Below are 18,669 nucleotides of genomic sequence, written 5' to 3'. Positions count from 1 at the left end.
TCTCATGTCTTCATGATGAACTGCCATTGTTTCTCATGTGACGGATAAACAGGAGGAGCCTAGCTTGCAAACCTTTCGGTGTAGCTTCTGGCGTTCTCGGAGCAAATGGCAGCCCATCACGCCGTCGCTTCTCATCACGACCTCCGTGTTTCCGCACACGGACTGATGCGGTGATGCCAGACGATGATACAAGCGGTCGCGCAGCGCACACAACAGTGGCAAATCCTTTCTCATAACGAACTCACTCCCCCTCTCGCGTCTCCAGCAGCCGGTGTTACATCAGCAGCAGCACCACCGCCCGTCCCCGCCCCCGCCTCCACCCCCATTCCCCATCCCCATCACATCACATCTGCCCCACACCAACCCGAACCCTAGCCAGCGTCCCGGTCGCGGTGCCAGCCACCGCGCGCCGCAGCGTCGGTTTCCCCCTTCTCAGCTTCGGAGCTTCTCCCCGAGATCGGCGGCGGAATCTCAGGAGGAGGTGGTGGGGGAGGCGGAGGCGGGGCCATGGGGCTCCATGGCTGAGGATGCCTGTGCTGCGTAGCGCGGCGCGAAGGGCCCGAGAGGCGCAGGGGAGTCCACCGGAGGCGGCGGCGGAAGCTCCGGAGGCGGCAGCACCGGCACCGGCGCCACCGCCGGCAGAGACGAGGCGGAGGGCGACGAGGGCCGCCGCGAGGGCGGAGGAGAGGGAGCGGGAGGAGATCAGGCCCGCGGAGGTCGTCGCGGGGGAAGGCGGCGGCGACGGAGACGAGGGGGAGCGTGGGATGGACGACCCGGACAGCGCGGCGCGTAGCGCCGACAAGCTGATAGCAGATGACGAGGGCAGCCCTCCGGTCCCCGACATGGTGAGTTGTTTGTACGATGTCTAATTATGCCTGCTGCGCGTGGATTCTGTTGAGCTCTGAGATGGTTCACCGAATCACCGTAGATGATTCCCGAGAAATGAATTTTTGTTTCAGCTGGTAAAGCATCCGTTGGAGTGGGCAATCTGTTTTATGCTTTTCCTGGGCGTCACCTTGTAGTTTGCTTCCAATTGTTCGACTTCCTAATGATTTTGGTTTAATCTTTGCCTGTCTGTTCTATAAATACAGGTCCAGGTGGGCAATTCACCAAAGTATAGAGTCGACAGAAAGCTTGGGAAAGGAGGTTTTGGCCAAGTCTATGTTGGCCATCGCATGTCACCTACTGGTCCAGGTGCAGTTGAGGTAATAGAGGATTTTTTTTCCTTTTCTACCTATTGATTTGGGAAGCTTGCATCATGGGTAATGGGTTGTATTAGCACTGTGATTAAACTGACTTCTTTTCTGTCCTAGGTGGCGTTGAAGTTTGAGCATAGGACCAGTAAAGGATGTAACCATGCCCCTCCTTACGAGTGGGCAGTCTACAAGTAAGTGAATCTATGATCTTATGTTTTGGGTGCAAGAAGGTGTAAGGCTTTCTTGGATTCACTTAAGGCACAGGTAGCTGATCAGCTTTCATGGCTATTGCATGTTTAGTGCCGTTGGTGGCATTCATGGGGTTCCTCGAGTCCACTACAAAGGACGCCAAGGGGACTACTATGTTATGGTATGACACTTTGTCTGGATCCTTAGAGTATCAACTTCTTTCTTTCTGATCATTTCTAGATGCTAGTTAACTTGGTCTTAAAAAGTGCAGGTCATGGATATGCTTGGACCCAGTCTGTGGGATGTCTGGAATAATAACTCTCACACGTGAGTTGTAGTTTTGAGTCAACCATTGTTGTTGACTTTTAGGTTACCTATAACACCATTCATTTGTTACGCAGAATGTCAGTCGAGATGGTTGCTTGTATCGCTATTGAAGCTATCTCCATACTTGAGAAAATGCATTCAAAAGGGTTGGCACCACTAATTATTCTTTCCTTGTAGCTCCTTATTCTCCAGGAATTAGTTTCCTCGTCTGGCAAAGTTTTACTAAAAAATGTTTGCGATTTCAGGTATGTTCATGGGGATGTCAAACCAGAAAATTTCTTGCTAGGGACTCCTGGGACACCTGAAGAAAAGAAGCTCTTCCTTGTCGATCTTGGATTAGGTAAAGTCAATTTCTTGTTTATTGATCAGCCAACAGCTTGACAATGTTGTGAATTGAGCTGTTATAATGTAGACAACAGATAGGAGTGTGAATAATTTAGTATTCTTTTATCTTCTGATGGCAGCTACTAAGTGGAAGGACAGTTCGACAGGACTCCATGTTGATTACGATCAGCGACCTGATGTTTTCAGGTGACAATTAAACCTTTATGATAACATCACTTACGTTGACCCTAGCACTTAAATGATGACGTCGATTATACTGTCGCATTTCCTGTCCGGTTATGGTTTGCCGTTTCCCGAAAATCCTGGATCTAGCGCCATTACACCAGAAAATGACCACCCTTGTATTGGTTTTCAGTCAACCATTATTGTATTCCCATTTTGTATTCTCTCCGCGCATGCATCCGTGCATTTTTGTTTAACCTTATAGAATCACTACAGTTTTTACTCTTATTCAACAGCACCACCAGAATGAATTCATCTATCCCAGTCGCTACTGACCAAAAGGTCCTGATTGGCATGCCTGTTAATAACCGTGTAGTCACCAGACATGGAATCATTCATTTTAGTCTATTGTGAAATGCCAAATAAAACATCCTGTCACAATAACCAGTAAACTCTGTGGTGCTTACGTCTCTCGTTGTTACGTATATCTGGATCAACTGAAGGGATATGCCAGTCTTATTGTTATGTTACTGCTGCTATTTCAGGGGAACAGTTCGCTATGCTAGTGTTCATGCACATCTTGGAAGAATAGGTAGCAGGAGGGATGATTTAGAATCTCTAGCATATACACTAGTCTTTCTTCTACGAGGACGTCTACCTTGGCAAGGTTATCAGGTAAACTGTTGGACCCCTTCAGTCCAATTGTATATATTTTCAGTGATGTACATGTGTACCTGATGTTTCTTTTGCATCTCCAGGGTGAAAACAAAGGCTTCCTTGTCTGCAAGAAGAAAATGGCCACCTCTCCAGAATCTCTCTGTTGCTTCTGCCCGCAACCCTTCAGGGAGTTTGTAGAGTATGTGGTCAACTTAAAGTTTGACGAGGAACCAAACTATGCAAAGTGTGTGTCACTTTTTGATAGTGTAGTGGGTCCAAATCCAGATATCAGACCAATTAACACTGATGGTGCTCAGAAGGTAAGCTCATGTTTTGCATCTGTCATTTCAAAAAACATTACTTCGATTGCATCTAATCTTGTTTGGAACTTCTCTAAAGCTTATACATCAAGTTGGCCAGAAGCGAGGCCGCTTATTGATAGAGGAAGAGGCAGATGAACAACCAAAGAAGAAGATCAGGATGGGAATGCCCGCAACACAGTGGATAAGTGTTTATAATGCCAGGCGGCCTATGAAACAAAGGTACACTCTCTTACAAGGCCCAAAATTTATTTAATGGTTAACATTAATCATGTGTCGTATGGATGAGCAAAAGTAATGGAAAATATCCACTCTGAGTATTGCAGGTACCATTACAACGTTGCAGATTCAAGGCTTGTACAGCATATTGAAAAAGGGAATGAAGATGGCCTCTATATCAGTTGCATAACATCTTGCTCCAATCTCTGGGCTCTAATCATGGATGCTGGTACTGGTTTCACTTCTCAAGTTTATGAGCTTACGCCACATTTCCTTCACAAAGTGAGTGACCTGCACCTTGTTTCATTCTAGCTTGAAAGTTTTACAAAAGAGTAAAGTCCATTTTTAACCATTGAATTATTGCTTACGTTTGGTTTTGGTCATGAAACTCAAAAACTAGGAATCTTCGACCACCCAACTAACAAAACCATTCATATTTGACCATCAGACTGTTTTAGTTGGTGGTTTCGATAACGTGGATGACATGTGGCAGTGGGACCCACATGTCAGCTCCATCTTCTTCCTCCTTCCTCCCCCTCTCTCCCTCACCCAAATCCACCACCCGGACCACCCAATTCTTCGGCAGCCGGCCATCTCTTTGCATTGCCCTTTCCTCTCTCAGTCTGCCTCCTGCGCAGTTTGCCCGCCCTTTCTCAATTTGCCTGCACTCACGAGCCGCTGCCGCCCGGCCTCTGCACAGCCATGGCTGGCGGCGCAAAAGCAGATGGCCCCCCGCGGTTGGCCCAGCCGCACCTCCACAGCCCCTCGCAGGGCCTCTGCGACCGTACTGCCGCCGCCGCAAAGGAGAGCATGTGTGCGTGAAGCAAGTGGTGGTGGTGGGGATTAAGCTGCAGCTTGAATCAATGGGGAGAGAGAGAGAGAGAGAGTGGCTGGTGCTTAGTTTGGCTTGGAACCCCATCTGCAGTTGGCCAGTTGCTTTGCTCAGATCAATGGGAGAAGAGAGAGACAGGGGGGAGGGAGGGAGGGGGAGAGAGAGGGAGAGAGTTTGTGGATTTGGTGCTCGCTCGCTGCTGCTAGCTTGCTTGTTTGACGAGAGGAGCAGGAACAGGCAGTAGGCAGGAGGTGGCGCCGAGATATGGTGGGTGGGCAGTTGGGGACGGCAGCGGAGGCCGCCGGCCGTGGCATAAAGGTGCACGCTCTCGTGTCCCACGCTAGGTGGATCGGAAGCAGGGACTTGGAGCTGACGAGGACGTTGGCGCTCCTCTTGCTCAGTCACTCCTCGCTCCAAAGGGATGGCCAACTGCCGGTGAATTGGGTGGCCCGGGTGGTGGATTTGGGTGAGGGAGAGAGGGGAAGGGAGGAAGAAGATGAAACTGACATGTAGGTCCCACTGCCACATGTAGTCCACATCATCAAAACCACCAACTAAAACAGCTCGATGGTTAAATATGAATGGTTTTGTTAGATGGGTGGTCGAAGATTCCTGGTTTTTGAGTTTAATGGCCAAAACCAAATGCCAGTGATAATTCAATGGTCAAAAATGGACTTTACTCTTTACAAAATAACCACTTATTTGTCAGATAAGGTACTAAGTAAACTGTTCTCTCCATTGCAAAATCTGATGGTTGATTTATTTTGATATGAAGGAATGGATAATGGACCAATGGGAGAGGAACTACTATATAACTGCACTTGCTGGAGCAAACAATGGCAGCTCCCTAGTAGTGATGTCTAAAGGTAAAGTAGCTAAAGCCTGCAGTAGTAATGCCCCTTTCTGTCTTACTGCGGAAACATTCTTTTGACTATGTGGTAAATCTATCCAGGCACAGCATATACACAGCAGTCCTACAAAGTTAGTGATACTTTCCCCTACAAATGGATAAACAAGAAGTGGCGAGATGGTTTCTATGTTACTTCCATGGCAACTGCTGGAAGTAGGTGGGCAGTTGTCATGTCTCGTAATGCAGGATTTTCTGATCAGGTAGCAGTTTTTTTCCCACTCCAACTGTCCTCTTCCTTTGCATTTCTTTTTACACTTGTAATATATTTGTTTGTGTGCATTTAATTTTTAGGTTGTTGAACTGGACTTCTTGTATCCCAGTGAGGGAATTCATAAGAGGTGGGACAATGGTTACCGGATAACCGCGACTGCTGCAACTTGGGATCAGGCTGCATTTGTTTTAAGTGTGCCAAGGAGGCGGCCTACTGATGAAACCCAAGAGACATTGAGGACATCTGCATTCCCTAGTCAACATGTTAAGGTTAATGAGCATCCTGTATCTCATTCAGTAATTGCAACTCTCCATTGGTTCTGACAAACTGTACTCTTGTTTTGTTGCAGGAGAAATGGTCCAAGAATCTCTACCTAGCATCAGTATGCTATGGGCGTACTGTATCCTAGCAATCTTTCATGTGGTTTGGAGCCACTTTGTGCGGAGTCCTGTCAGCGTCATCTTCTGGTCTAGGTAGCTCATTGTAGCAGCTCCTACGTGCTAATTCTGAAGGCGACTCAATGCTACCCTGGCTGTTGTGTTGAGAAGGTGTCTGCTCATCGTTCCTGATTATAGAATAGCGTGTACAGTAGTCAATTGTTTTTTAGTTCGTGTTAATCGTTAATTTAGTGGACTATTAGGCTTTGCCAGATATGTACACCTGACCAGTATGATTGAATCCCCGGTGTAGTTGTGTCAGGTCCTCAAAAGGTTCCTGCCATACTCTTATCATGAGGTATAGTTATCATGTTTGCCTTTTGCCATTTTGGCCGGTGATATCTTTCTAATTTCTCATGCTTTGCTACATGATTACTGCCGGGTAACTGAAAAATCTGGTGCGACAAGAAAGGACCCTGGTAACTTGGTAAGAGTCTGCCACTTGAGCTCTCAATTATGTCTGTTGTGTACCTGTGCTCTCCGATAGAAGTTCTTTGAAGCTGAGCCTTTGGAACTATTTAAAAGAAAATTGGGCTTCATATTTTGTTACTGAAAACTTGAAAAGGGCAATTTTAGAACCCTGGATGCAGCTCCCTGTATTACTTTCTATTTTTGTCTAATGTTGGATAGCACTCGTTACCCTGCATATATGGATGATTGGATGAGACGTCTGATTAAAGCACTAGCATATGTGGTCAGGGCTGTTGATTTTAGGTTATTGGATATTTGGAGTCAGTGCATGGAAACTTGCTGTAGCAGAGTGCCGATTGCAACGCCTGTGGTGATTTAGAGATCTTTGGTATATGATTAACACTTTCCTTTCGATAACTGAAACTGAATTTGGTTGGTACTTTTCTCCTGACATTTTAGCCGACTAACAGTGGCAAACAAGCTGTGCTGTTTGCCTGTTACTGTTACCAGATCGCGTACAAGCATGAGGAGAAGAAATGGTAAATCAGCACAAGGCAAGCTGCTACCATGATCTGCATATTCAGCGCGAAGACCTTGCCGGCGTCCACGTTCAGGGCGTCCTTTGCCGCGCTGACTGAAGAGCAGGAAAGGAAGAACTCTGCCGTGACGGCGCCGTCGCTGCCGTCTCCTTGGAGATCGTCGTTGCTGTAAGCCGGTTTCCCAGACACGCTCCTGTAGAGCCCTCCGCTCCATGTCTGCGTACATGGAAACGAAACAGGTGAGTAACGCAGCCTGAATCATGATGAATATTGATACCGGTGACGGCAATGTGCCTGTGAATAATGAAGTCAACACAGTTTGGTGGCCGTCCTTTTGCCCGACTGCTTTCGCAATTTCTACTTTCCAGTTTTCATTTGAAACTGCCCTTGACAAAGATGCATTTGTCACCTGGAGTTGGTCCCCGATGGTGACCACGACGGCGCCGTCGACGGGCCGGAACCTCGACCAGCCTCGCCGGGAGAAGACGTGGAACCCCGAGGCGCCGGAGCAGAGGTGGAGGGCGAGGGCGCGCGAGCATCGCGAGCTCCGTACCAGCATCCGCAGGACGTCGTCTTGGCTGACCGGGCCGGACGCGCTGCTGCCATCGCGTTGGTGTTTGCGGATGCAGAGAAGCGAGCCGTTTGCGTCAGCTTTCGCCATTGGCTCGGCGGCATCGGCAGCTTCGTTACCTTGTCGCAAGGCGTGCAGGAGCTTGGTTGAGGCTTGCTCGAGCTGAGCGAACAAGTCATCTGCTGTGTTCCTGCGCAGAGTCAGAATCAAGGATTGGATGCATGCCATCCAAAATTTTCAAATCGACTCAGAATTTGCGCAAGTTTGTTCAAATCATCCTAGCCTTTTTGGGTCACTTGCACGGTGCGGTCAGTCTCGCGACAGTTCTCAGTTTGCCAGAGGCCCAGAGTTCATACCTGGTTTGCCTAGCACCATTTCGCGACGGCCGATTTCCCGCCATTTCTCGGTCTCCTTCGCCGGGCGGCCACCACAGCTCCTCGCTATCCTCGTCTCCTCCACCACCACCCTCCGATGGTGGCGATCCTTCCCTCGCCGTAGCAGCACGTAACGCTGCCAAGGCCAAACCTGCGTCGACCCCGTGGCCGACCACCTGGAAGCAGCCAAACGCGACGGCCGCCGACCTCAGCGCCTCCAACGCCGGCGCGCCTCCATCCACCGGCGGCGGTGAGTCCAGCACGCGCATGTCGATGACGGGCGGCGCCCACGCCGCCTGCTTCTTCTTGTTCCTCCGAGGGCCGGGCCTCTCCGGCAGCCGCAGCACCGGGACCCTGGCGGAGCAGCGCAGGAACCTACCGATCTCGTCGTCATCCCCGTACCCGGACGACCCCGAGCTGCTGCCCGTGAGGACGCCAGTGACCGGGGACGGCGGCGGCGCCCGGAACTCCGGCACCGGCAGCTCCCGGGGCCTCTGGAGGTAGGTGACGAAGGACGCGGTATCCATCTGTGGCAGTGGCAGTATGTTCTGCCTGGGCTAGTTCATGGTGCTCAAGCAGGTTATATATATATATACTAACATATGGCTGAGCTCGAACGCAAGAGGTGCCAAAATTCTACCAGTTTGTAGTGCGTTTGGTTCCTCAGGGTTTGTTTGGATGGAAGGGTATTAGAGTGGAATGAAGGGGATTGAGTCTAAAATGAACTAATTTCCCCTCCAATCCCTCCCATATCTCTCCCATTCCACTCTAATTCACTGTTATCCAAACAAACCCTCAATGTTATCGTAGGGACACGAGGGTGTGGGTTTTGCTAAGGATGGATCAAAATGGGCATGGAGAAGTGGGGCTCCCTGAGCTTCTTTGGTGAGCTTTCTTTGTGTGGTAAAGAGGGACAAGGCCACAAGGGGGAAGGCCGTCGGCAGATGACAGCTCGAAAGAGGAGGGGGTGGGCTTGATGCCGCATCATTGTGCCAGGGGGTCGATCGAACTGTATCTGTGTACCATCTGAATATCGTTACGTTTGTGCGTTCCGTTGAAGATGTTCTGGAACACTAAAGTGCTTTTGTTCTCGTTGGGCTGCATGCTTTGACCGGTTTGATGATCTAGCGTCCTTCTGTACGTGCATTTTACTTTGTTTATTCGTTCTCGCTTTGGCAGTGGGATTAAGAGGAACCATCTTCTCGTTTTCCTCGATCTAACATCGGTGTCTCTCCAATCCTCTTTGCCTCTTTGCAACGTCAGGGTGGTGTCCTCTTTAATTTACTCTCAAAAGGTATTCAAAACCTATAAGAGGTGTAATTGCAATCATGGTGTCAGGGCTGTCAGATGGCAGAACCAATCCTTAGCTACATATTGCAGGTTTACAGCCTAGGAGCCGTTGTAGCTTAAAATTTCCTTTTCCTTCTTAATTGAAAGACATAAGACATAGCTCCGTTAAAAAACAGCAACAAGAGGGCGCACATAAGTTTCTATGCACGAGGCGACGGTAACAGCGGCACGTATTGACGACGCGTGCCGCTAGATTCGCATAAATACTTAAACCTTGATATTTTTGCAGCTAAAGAAGTTACTAATTAATTTAACTTTTCTGCCAAGTTTACAAAAGAGCGGGGATAGCTCAGTTGGGAGAGCGTCAGACTGAAGATCTGAAGGTCGCGTGTTCGATCCACGCTCACCGCACTGTTATTGTTGGTAACTGCTCATTAGGTTGCACATTTTTAAGGTTCATCCTTTTATGAATGGCACTGCTATTGTTAATTACTCATTTAGTCTTTTTTAATCTTTGGAAATTGGAATGGGTTGCACATTAAGGTTCATCCTTTTATGAATGAATGAATATCACGAATTCCGTGCTCCTATCTTTGTCGTCGGCAAAGGGTTTCACCTATAGCGAAGCAGAATGAGAGATTGGGTGTCTGGCGAAGCGCCTGAAGTCTTGAACCCACACAATCCTTTTTCCTTTTTTTTAGGGCACCTGAACCCACACAATTCACAACCCAGCGCCCCGCCCCAGCGCCTGCTAGCCGCTGCACGCGCAGGGCAACACCATTTCAGCATTTCCCATCAAATGGCCAGCCTATAATCGGCTGAATGCCCATTATCATTACTCAGTAGAATGTCGACAGGCGAACCCGGTACAGCGACACACATACCCTACAACAAAACCACACGAGTTCAGCACAATCTGTCTGCGTCATATTACAGACGCATGACACTGGCTTCCCAGCACAATGCTGGGATCTTATCTCTCTACCGCCTTTTGGGGGGTTTTACTGAAGATCCTCCTCCAGTCACCTGGCTTCCCGTAGATTTAGTGCGACCTGGTTAACGAACACGAGTTTGCATCAGTATCATGGGAACGTATCATGTGTTGGGATGCCATTTCTAGATACTTGCAGAGTGGATCAGCTAATGGAGGATTTGATTGATACCAGGTAAAGCATGCAAGCGATTCGCGTTTGTATTGTACCTGGAGGTTTTAGAGCAGACTCCCTTGGTTTTGGTTTGGAGTTTCCTGGCTGCCCATTCTTTGTCAGGAACAGCCTGGCTATCCTTGATGGGGCCTTCTGCCTGTAATTGTAGGACATAGTGTAAGTATCTGGATTTGTTATTGAAAGAATAGTGGTAAGGATGAGAGATGTCGAAATTAGAAGGCCACAGTTACAACATACATCTGTTCTGCTGCTGCCTCTGAAGCACCGCCAACAGAATACTCGGTTCCTGCTACTGAGCAGCCGTCATCAGACACATTATCTTCACATTCAGCTTCACCTGACCCCGCAGCCCCTGTACCAGTGGGTGAAGTGTGTCCATTACTGATTCCATTGACTACTGCATAGTTTTGAGGGCATGAAGAAATTCTGTAACAAGACCTGAGCGATCCATTACCTGATAATCGCCGGATCTGTTGGCTACTGTCATTTCTATCCGTTGATGAACTTGGAGATTTGGATTTGTCCTTCAGGAGTTGCTCGATTTCCATATCTTTCCGTGATACTGTGTCTTTCAGATATGAAACCTGGACACAAGAATGATGGACAATTCTGAAATCGAGATAACCAAGGGCAGATGCAGAAGCTATTATAACTATAGCAACAACTATTATCAATAGGAATACACTTTTTTGGGAAATTTAATACTATTATACTGTAACAATACATTTACTAATAATTACTATAAGGCTCAACAAATAGACTTTCTTTTTCTCCAATTTAAAATTTATTTTTTGGTGATATCAGGAGAAAGCATACCCCTTGAAACTGATCACTGTAGGTTAATATGAAGCTTACTAGTGTTTAAAGCTCAAGTAATGTTTGTATAAAGCTTGCTTATTAGTGTTAAACTAGTGAAACACAAATTATCCGGATCTATGAGAGTCAGATAGAGTTGTAAAAACCTGTTCTAGCAGCTCTTTTATATCTTTGCCCTCTTTGTTACTTCTTGCAGCACCTAACTCTACTCCAGAAACCCTTTCAGCAAACTTTAAAGTGCTCATTGTTTCTGAATATGATTCGGTATCTGGATTTATTTGAACAAACATCAGTGTCTTTGCTTGTCCACCTGCACGAAAATAGAAAAGAATTATGATAAGTAATTTCCCACATACAAAAAGTAACAAGAACTACATGTTAGCCCACATATATATTACCTAAAGAGCTCTGTAGAACTTGAGTCAGCTTGCTGTTTCTGTATGGAACATGGGCATTTTTCTGTGCCAAAGCAAAAATCACATCACCAAGAGCAGACAGAGATTTGTTTATATATTGTGCTTCTTTTAATCTGTCTCCAATTGCTTCAGATCGCTCAACTCTTTCACTCCCAGCAAGATCGATCAAATGTAGACATCCTCGGGAAGTAGATCCATTCTTCAAATCCAGCCCTCTAACATGCACTGTTAGAATGCTGCATGCAACAATAGTTTTCAGAACATTATGTTGCAAGAATTTTAGGGGTTTGAGTTTATTAACAAGTAAATGGTATAAACCTGTGAGACCGACTGCTCCTTTCATTTAGAGCTGTTGATCCAACTGCTCTATTGGTTTGTCCAATTTCCATTAAGTCTAGCACATCTGATGTTGATTTGACTGGATGTAAGCTCGCATCAGGGACGACAAGTCCATTCGGCTGAGAAGTATTCCAAATTCCGAGCGTTTCTTTATGTCAAGAATAACAATTTTTTTCCTATGCATGTCTGCCAGTATGAATACTAAAAATGTAGCCATGAGATTTAAAAACAAATGGGGTAGAAAGTAAACATATTTTTAATGGGGAAAGGATATCTTTTTTGTGCAATATTATTTGATAGAAGATCCCGCACTTGTTCATTGTAAATCTCAACCATTTGGACTCCAACTTCATATGAGAAAGCGTTCCTTCTACTTAGAGAGATTTCGAACAAGTCATTTAAAGCTCGATAATTAACACCCCAATCTTCTTTCGATGTGCCTGGTCCACTCTAAGAAAAATGATGCCAAGCACCAATTAGTAATATCCCCAAGAATAGTATCAATTCAACTTTCTTATCTTGAATCTTGATTTCCTACCATTGTGTAAGTCTTTCCTGAACCGGTTTGACCATAGGCAAAAATGCACACATTAAACCCATCAAGAACTGATCTGATCAATGGCTGGATGTCAGAGAATACTTCAGCTGCAAGTTACGTAAGAAAAAATGGTGAGCAATAATGAGTGATACACCTTTTAACTTCAGATTGCACCACTAGCATACTTAAGATATACCTTGAGAAGCACGTGTATTAAACACCTTGTTAAACTTGAACATTCGACACCCATCCTTCCCTTGCTTGAAGGGGTTTGTGATGAAAACCTCACCATTTTCACCAATATAATCAACTGTAGTTGTTTTCCCATCTTGACCAGGAAGAAATGGTCTGACACGGCAATAAACTCGGATATTACCTGACAATAAATATTAGAGTGGAAAGGAACATGTTAAACAGAAATAAAATGTGCACTAGTGCAAACATATTGTTGTGCAGGAAAATACCTTTTAGTTCCTGTACTTCGTTAAATAGCTTCTGATTTTCAGCAAGAACCTTATGGTAATTGTCGGCAGCATCTACTAAGCCTTTTAGATCATTTCCTAAACAAGTTTGGCAAGTTAAGATCAGGCAAAATAAAGTATCAGTAAAACAGCAAACATATGTGTACAACAATGCCACTATACAAATCATGAATACCCACATACCAATGTTACATATTTCGTCCCTCCATTTCATTTGAAGGGCAAATATTTCCTGCTTAATTGACTGAGATGATAGCCTTATGTCCTAACATAGTTGAATAATGTAAGTGAGTAACATAAATAAACTAAAGACAACGGAAAATTGATATAGAAAGATAACACAACCTTAATGGAGATTTTTTGATTATCCATAAAAGTCTGAAAAATGTTTGCCTTCCTGCTCCAAAGTTGAGATTTCAGTTGGGAAGCAGACTCGATCTCTTCAACTTTCCTTTTTGATTGCATTAGAAGAAACTCAGCCTCCTTAATTCTCATAGTCAAGTGTTCCTCCATCTGTCTTGCTTCTGTTTCCATTCGCTCACGGTACTGTTCATGCATCCTACTCAAGATCTGTATTTCTTGCTGAAGGGAAGCTATTGTATTCTCTGCATTCTCCTTTTCTCGCATCAACCGAACCATGTCTTGTTCGCCTAGTTTTCTTTTCTCATCAATTTTTGATTTCTCTACCTATAAGACCAAAACAAACAAATTTATGATCTGTCCACCCTAACTACGGGCACTAAATGTAGTAAAATAACTCATAAGTGATCCAAACATCTATACAACCAACAGTTGTTTCATTTTTTTAAGTAGTGATCGAAGCTAGTAACATGATTAGAAACATAAAGAAACAGATTAGGATATTTTGAATACCTCAATTAGCTCAAGCCGATTTACTGTCATCTGAAGAAAGAATCACATGTGTCAATATCTAAATGCAGTAGTGATTCCTGTGATAATTTTCAGACCATGAAATTGGATAGCTACCTCATTTTCTTCATTTGTTCCATTTACTAATGTCTCAAGTGCTTTAATTTTTGAACGGTACTTGTCTTCCCGAGTCTTTATGATGCTATTTTGCTGCAAAAATAAGTGATACATTTCAGGAGTTGAATTTGTATGACAGGAAATGGTGAATTCAAAACAAATGCCACACTTACATTTCTTATGTGATCTGCTTGAATAGCAATGCGATGCTCAATCTCTTGAACTACATTCCTTAGCAAGTAAACAACACGCTGAGACAAGAAGAATAGATTGACATTAGTCATCAATAACTGACTATAAATAAACACTGGCATTCCAGGCGATATGGTTATTGGAAGCCCTGAACACAGACTTACATGTGGTATTTCTCCTCTTTTCCTCTCAACGCTCTCATCTAAAATGCCATTAACAACTCTAAGCAGTGATTGAGTAGGTGCATTCTGAGAAAAGATGGTTATAGGAATTAATAGAAGGGCAGAGATAAAAATAAAAGAAATGATGATATGATGTGATGCTAAAGATTCTTACATCTAGACTACTTGAATGCATCATCTCTGAAATTTTGGCAGCAGGAAGATCAGTGTAGGAGCCCCGCTTAATTTGGAAAGCATCATGGACCTTTTGTCCTGCAAAGTAAGTTGTGCATGTACTGTTAAGGCTTGTTTTGTTCTCTTTTTCATGCTGATTTAGTGTAATAAGGACCGGACTGCATGCACCGTCATGATGTAGCAACTGGAATTAACATCCAGTTTTTTTAAAAAAAAGGTGAGCATGACCGTGGATAAACATGGAAAGGCACTTAAGTAAGAATTGAAGGGAAGAAACAGGACTTGAACTTGTAAATATAACTTATGTATAAAGATACACAAACTAAGGAGAATATGAAACAATACCATCATATAAAGTCATTCGTGGTGAAGCTGTTTCAATATGTTAAGTCCAAGGATAGTGGCAGTTTTGCTGTTTAAGCTCTAAGCTTTAGAACCAAATAAACTGTTCGTTGCCACAAATGATGATGCCTAAAGAAACGACACATGAGCATACGGCATACCTGAATGAAGAACGCTTCTTTGTTGAGACTTCAGATCCCTGGGAGATCTTTTCCCTGGCGTCACAACCGAAATTATAGGCCCATCGGATTCTCGAAGCTCTAGTCTCCTTCTGAGGGGTGTCTTAACATTGTTTGAAATGTTTTGACCCATTCCTGTAGTCACATTGTCCTTTAGAGCCAGGAGACACTCCACTACAGAAGACACTGATCCCTGTAATCATCAAATGAATCAGGGTTAACAAAAACTGACATGAACAAAACCACAGATTTTCAATTGTCAATCGTTAAACAAGTCTGAATCAAAACGTAGGAGGTAGAGATACCTCAGTAGTCAGTAGTCAATACCACCCAGCGCCAAAAAAATATCAAACTATGAACTCTATTAAGCAGCTGGGAAATGACACAAATTACAAGGGGTTTTTGAGTCTAGTGTAAGGGTGAATCTCATATGGATTTTGGTAAAGGTTTGATAGAATTCTAAGAGTGAACTCTATTAAGCAGAGTTGGAAGATCTAAGACCACTCTGAGTTCACATATTCCTTACAGTGCACCACTTTTCAACCTTTCCAACAGCAACTAAGGTTTTTGGCTTATTGCTGCTTTCCATTCAATCATAATCGAGCTCAGTGCGACAACTCATATGTAGGCGTAACTATGAATGGATCATCTTCATACTGAAATAGACCCATCATTGCTATGCGAGGCCTAAATAGTAGGCCTTATTGCCAACATGGTATGAAGGGCTAACACCAACAATGGTAACAACCATTATCAGCAAACACCTTGAAAAGGAGATGATAGCACCATTTAATTGGAATGGAAGGCATACTAGCAATCACTGTGTATACCGGAAAACTACTTCACATTATAGGAGTAACATCACCTCCTCCAGATCCTTGACACTGAATCCTGGTAGCCCCATCTCCGCGACAACAGAGAGGAATTTCTTCACATTTGACCTTTGGTCTGATGCATTACCACCCCACATTCCCTGCAAACAAAGCCCTCAAGTTTAGATCAGCAAGAGTAACATGCACGAGAAGTTCAGCATCTCCGAGCTGGGTGAACTCACCTCCTGAATACCGGGCATGAGTTTCTCGGCGAGGTAGCATAGCGCCGCACCGTCGACGAGGTACTCCCGCAGTTCCTCATCTGAAGAATCCAACGGCAAGTCGAACTCTGGTAGCAATCCACCGAGCCAATCTATCACCTCAGCACGCCGATTGGCTAGAAATAGTTTATAACCACAAGGAGCAATCGTGAGAAATACGTACAAAATCATAAGATTGAGTTCGCAAATTCAAATTTAAAGCCTCAAAACAACATGACTGGTAACAAAGATTGCATTTTTTGACCTCGTATACCAATGCTCAAGGAAAATTACCGCATCGCACCGTACAGCCAAAATACTCATCAAAAGCAGCAGATTGCCCAAATTCTAGCTTCCAAACTTATCGTTTCAAAAAACAAATCACATGATGACCACATACTAAACACAAGAAACATTCAAAGATCCGAACTTTGAGCTCGGAACTTGAATGAAGGCATTAGACCATTCACCATTCCCCACAGATGAAAAGAAAGAAAGAAAAGCTCAGATCGACGAGCATCTCACCTGCATGGAACTCGTCATACTCGCCGTCCACGTTCCCCATCCCTCACTGCCGGAACCGGAGCCTGCACGGGACCGAAATGCAGGCCGATCTGGGCCCAGATCGAGCCCTCCGGCGGGGCAGCTCGGGTCCGGCCGAATCGAGAGGCCTGGAAGCAATGCGGGAGGCGGATCGGCGTGAGCTCGGGGGATTTCGGTCTGGGTTTTCTTGGCCTCTCCCTGTCCCTCCCCTCGTCGTCGTCGTCCTCGCGCTGGACGGAGTGCTGCGCAGCGCTCAGGCTCAACAGCTTCCCTGTCGTCCTGTGACCTCTCCGCTTCGGACGGCTTCACTGGGTCTTCCGGTTAGTTGGGTTTTGATTTTTGTTTTTGCTTGTGCGTTAAGGCCGGTGGTCAGTGCAACAGTGCCAGTACTGTGCTGTCCCTCCGCCCTTCCATAAAATTCGCGTGAATTTACCGTTAGCGCGAGTAAACTGTAGGCTTGCACGGTCGAAATCAGATCTTCGGATGTTGAGGTCACATCTACCGTTCGATATGCGCCTCATGACCTCATCTGTACACAGTTGTGCCAATCAGCCAATGACACGTATTATGTGCCTAAAGATCCAAATAGAAAATGTACGCCAAGAGGGCCGTATGGATAAAATTACCCGAAGTAGATAGGTGGAAATAACTTCAAATCTCTAGTACCTCCTAAAGCTTAGGAAATTCAATTTAAAAAAAAAGCTTAGGAAACGGAAACGGTTGGAAAGAAAAAAACAAATTTTAATTTAAAAAAGGAAAATGAAGGCTAAGAATTAGAACGAACATGAGATTCGTGGGAAGGGATAAGAAAATTAATACAAACGGAACACGTCAGTAAATCTAGAACAAAAAGAATGAAACCGAACATCGATGCATATACCACATAATTATATTTTTGAAACGAAATATACCACATAATTATAATGAAAACCACAATTCACAACTCGGAAGCAAGCATTAAGCAAGTCTTAAATAGTTAAAGTACACACAAAAACAGCTACTCCCATCGACACGGTTTTGGTAGTTCGCGATCTTAAACTCACTCTTGTATAAAAAGAGAAATTAAGGGAGCTACTAAGGTAGAGGCGGAGCTTTAACAATAATGTACGTGGCTAGTTAATGTAAAGTCAATCTCAGTGTATGGTTTCATCGCACTATCATCAAGAGTACCATGTTAAGTTTTTGATGAAACGAAACTGTCACTCTCAGTGCATAATTTCATTGCACAGTTTCATAAATAGCCTAAATCATCTAATTTTTGCGTTGACCTATAACTAAATGTGCTATGCCATGAAACCATAACATACTCGGTGAAAGTTTCATTGGATTTCATGGGACTTGATAACTGTGCCAAGTGGATTTAAGGGATGAAACTCCCCTCTCATCTTTTCTCATAAATAGCCTGCCAAATCGTGACATGGGATTAAATGTTCATGAAACTCCTATAACACTTCCATTAAGACTAAACTAAATAACCATGAGAATTAGTGTTCAACCAATAAAAAAATGTATTGGGCAGGGAGACCACGGGCCATTTTGATCTGGCCTAAAGTCCCGTCCATTTCCCAAGGTAGTAAAAAGCAAGGTATCCCGACAAAAAACAGGAGATGCGAAAAATGGTTAGAATAGATTGTTTTCACCACATTTTAGATTTCCTAAAAATATAAAAACAAAGGGACAAATGTAAAAAAAATAGAATGGGTCGGCGCTAAGCTACAACAACATAGCTTCATGTAGCAATATGATTGAGTTACAAGCGATTTGGAAGTAACAAATTGAATCTCTTAAAATTAGGCATACCTAGGCTGAAAATGCAACTTATGTACAGATGGTACTCTTTATATTTTTGTGGGTACAAGTCTAGGTATAGATTGTAGTGAAAAATGAACTAGTTCTCTCATGGATCTATTCCAAACAATGTTTTATTAGTTTTTACAGAAGAATGAATAGCTACTGCAGATGTATACGACTCAGATTTTTTTTCCTTTTCAACTGATTTTATAATCACGCCCGTGTATGTATTACAACTGATTTTATTAAAAATATACGTTACCTAATGCTCTGTAATAAAATCGAATCAGCACTTAACCGAAACAATATGGCATCGCACATCGGCACATGTCGCCGCGACGATTATTCCAAGATCTAAGATCCAACACTGCAACGTGCACAAAGGTGAGAACCCAAAGCAAAGAGAAGGGAGAGAAATCGGAAGAGCGGGTGCGAGAGCGAAGAGAGCGCCCGCGAAGCA

The 18,669-nt window shown here is 44.5% G+C and overlaps 3 protein-coding genes and 1 non-coding gene across 9 annotated transcripts; 2 read left to right on the top strand and 2 right to left on the bottom strand.

Annotated features, from left to right (window-relative positions):
* Positions 1–271: 271 nt before the first annotated feature.
* LOC117857055 (casein kinase 1-like protein HD16) lies at positions 272–7,082 on the top strand. Of its 5 annotated transcripts, none has more exons than XR_011898199.1 (18): positions 272–845; positions 1,092–1,205; positions 1,314–1,387; positions 1,497–1,566; positions 1,657–1,712; positions 1,787–1,858; positions 1,958–2,052; positions 2,177–2,243; positions 2,765–2,894; positions 2,978–3,196; positions 3,276–3,418; positions 3,523–3,697; positions 5,023–5,113; positions 5,200–5,357; positions 5,449–5,637; positions 5,718–6,103; positions 6,520–6,604; positions 6,727–7,082. XR_011898199.1 is itself a non-coding variant. In XM_034739529.2 (16 exons), exons 1-16 carry the CDS (start codon positions 528–530, stop codon positions 5,775–5,777), a joined length of 2,031 nt encoding a protein of 676 aa, XP_034595420.1. In that variant the 5' UTR covers positions 272–527; the 3' UTR covers positions 5,778–6,131. The 5 variants fall into 5 exon arrangements, 1 of the variants encoding a protein (XP_034595420.1); XR_011898198.1 differs by having other exon boundaries at positions 6,698–7,082; XR_011898197.1 differs by having other exon boundaries at positions 6,687–7,082.
* On the bottom strand, positions 6,613–8,273 carry LOC117857056 (uncharacterized). Of its 2 annotated transcripts, XM_072293703.1 has the most exons (3): positions 7,683–8,273; positions 7,165–7,516; positions 6,720–6,971 (listed from the first exon to the last, which is right to left on the bottom strand). In XM_072293703.1, the coding sequence occupies exons 1-3, from the start codon at positions 8,225–8,227 to the stop codon at positions 6,720–6,722; spliced, it is 1,149 nt and encodes a 382-aa protein (XP_072149804.1). In that variant the 5' UTR covers positions 8,228–8,273. The 2 variants fall into 2 exon arrangements, with proteins under 2 accessions (XP_034595421.1, XP_072149804.1); XM_034739530.2 differs by having other exon boundaries at positions 6,613–7,516.
* A 1,055-nt stretch (positions 8,274–9,328) lies between these two features.
* On the top strand, positions 9,329–9,401 carry TRNAF-GAA (transfer RNA phenylalanine (anticodon GAA)). Its single transcript has one exon. It is a non-coding gene; the product is annotated as a tRNA-Phe (tRNA).
* Positions 9,402–9,778: 377 nt separating this feature from the next.
* Positions 9,779–16,755, bottom strand: LOC117856752 (kinesin-like protein KIN-14C). Its single transcript, XM_034739136.2, has 22 exons — positions 16,401–16,755; positions 15,858–16,012; positions 15,669–15,776; positions 14,786–14,996; positions 14,263–14,360; positions 14,091–14,174; positions 13,908–13,985; positions 13,735–13,827; positions 13,621–13,650; positions 13,093–13,434; positions 12,931–13,012; positions 12,730–12,825; positions 12,462–12,641; positions 12,266–12,372; positions 12,002–12,177; positions 11,707–11,871; positions 11,371–11,624; positions 11,119–11,282; positions 10,611–10,740; positions 10,394–10,508; positions 10,192–10,292; positions 9,779–10,042 (listed from the first exon to the last, which is right to left on the bottom strand). The coding sequence occupies exons 1-22, from the start codon at positions 16,438–16,440 to the stop codon at positions 9,972–9,974; spliced, it is 2,880 nt and encodes a 959-aa protein (XP_034595027.1). The 5' UTR covers positions 16,441–16,755; the 3' UTR covers positions 9,779–9,971.
* Between the last annotated feature and the right edge of the window lie 1,914 nt (positions 16,756–18,669).

The sequence above is a fragment of the Setaria viridis genome, chromosome 5 (assembly GCF_005286985.2).
Source record: "Setaria viridis chromosome 5, Setaria_viridis_v4.0, whole genome shotgun sequence".
Lineage (NCBI taxonomy): Eukaryota > Viridiplantae > Streptophyta > Magnoliopsida > Poales > Poaceae > Setaria > Setaria viridis.
Note: the sequence above shows the minus strand (reverse complement) of the source record. Positions and strands in the feature narration are given on the sequence as shown.

Coding starts and splice junctions, on each gene's coding strand:
- LOC117857055 (XM_034739529.2), top strand. CDS start 528: ATGCCTGTGCTGCGTAGCGCGGCGCGAAGGGCCCGAGAGGCGCAGGGG. Junction 2,244..2,764: donor CAGCGACCTGATGTTTTCAG/GTGACAATTAAA, acceptor CTGCTATTTCAG/GGGAACAGTTCGCTATGCTA. Junction 2,895..2,977: donor TACCTTGGCAAGGTTATCAG/GTAAACTGTTGG, acceptor TTGCATCTCCAG/GGTGAAAACAAAGGCTTCCT.
- LOC117857056 (XM_034739530.2), bottom strand. CDS start 8,227: ATGGATACCGCGTCCTTCGTCACCTACCTCCAGAGGCCCCGGGAGCTG. Junction 7,517..7,682: donor AATGGTGCTAGGCAAACCAG/GTATGAACTCTG, acceptor GACTCTGCGCAG/GAACACAGCAGATGACTTGT.
- LOC117856752 (XM_034739136.2), bottom strand. CDS start 16,440: ATGGGGAACGTGGACGGCGAGTATGACGAGTTCCATGCAG. Junction 13,986..14,090: donor AAAGAGGAGAAATACCACAT/GTAAGTCTGTGT, acceptor TTCTTGTCTCAG/CGTGTTGTTTACTTGCTAAG. Junction 12,178..12,265: donor CAGGAAAGACTTACACAATG/GTAGGAAATCAA, acceptor CATTTTTCTTAG/AGTGGACCAGGCACATCGAA.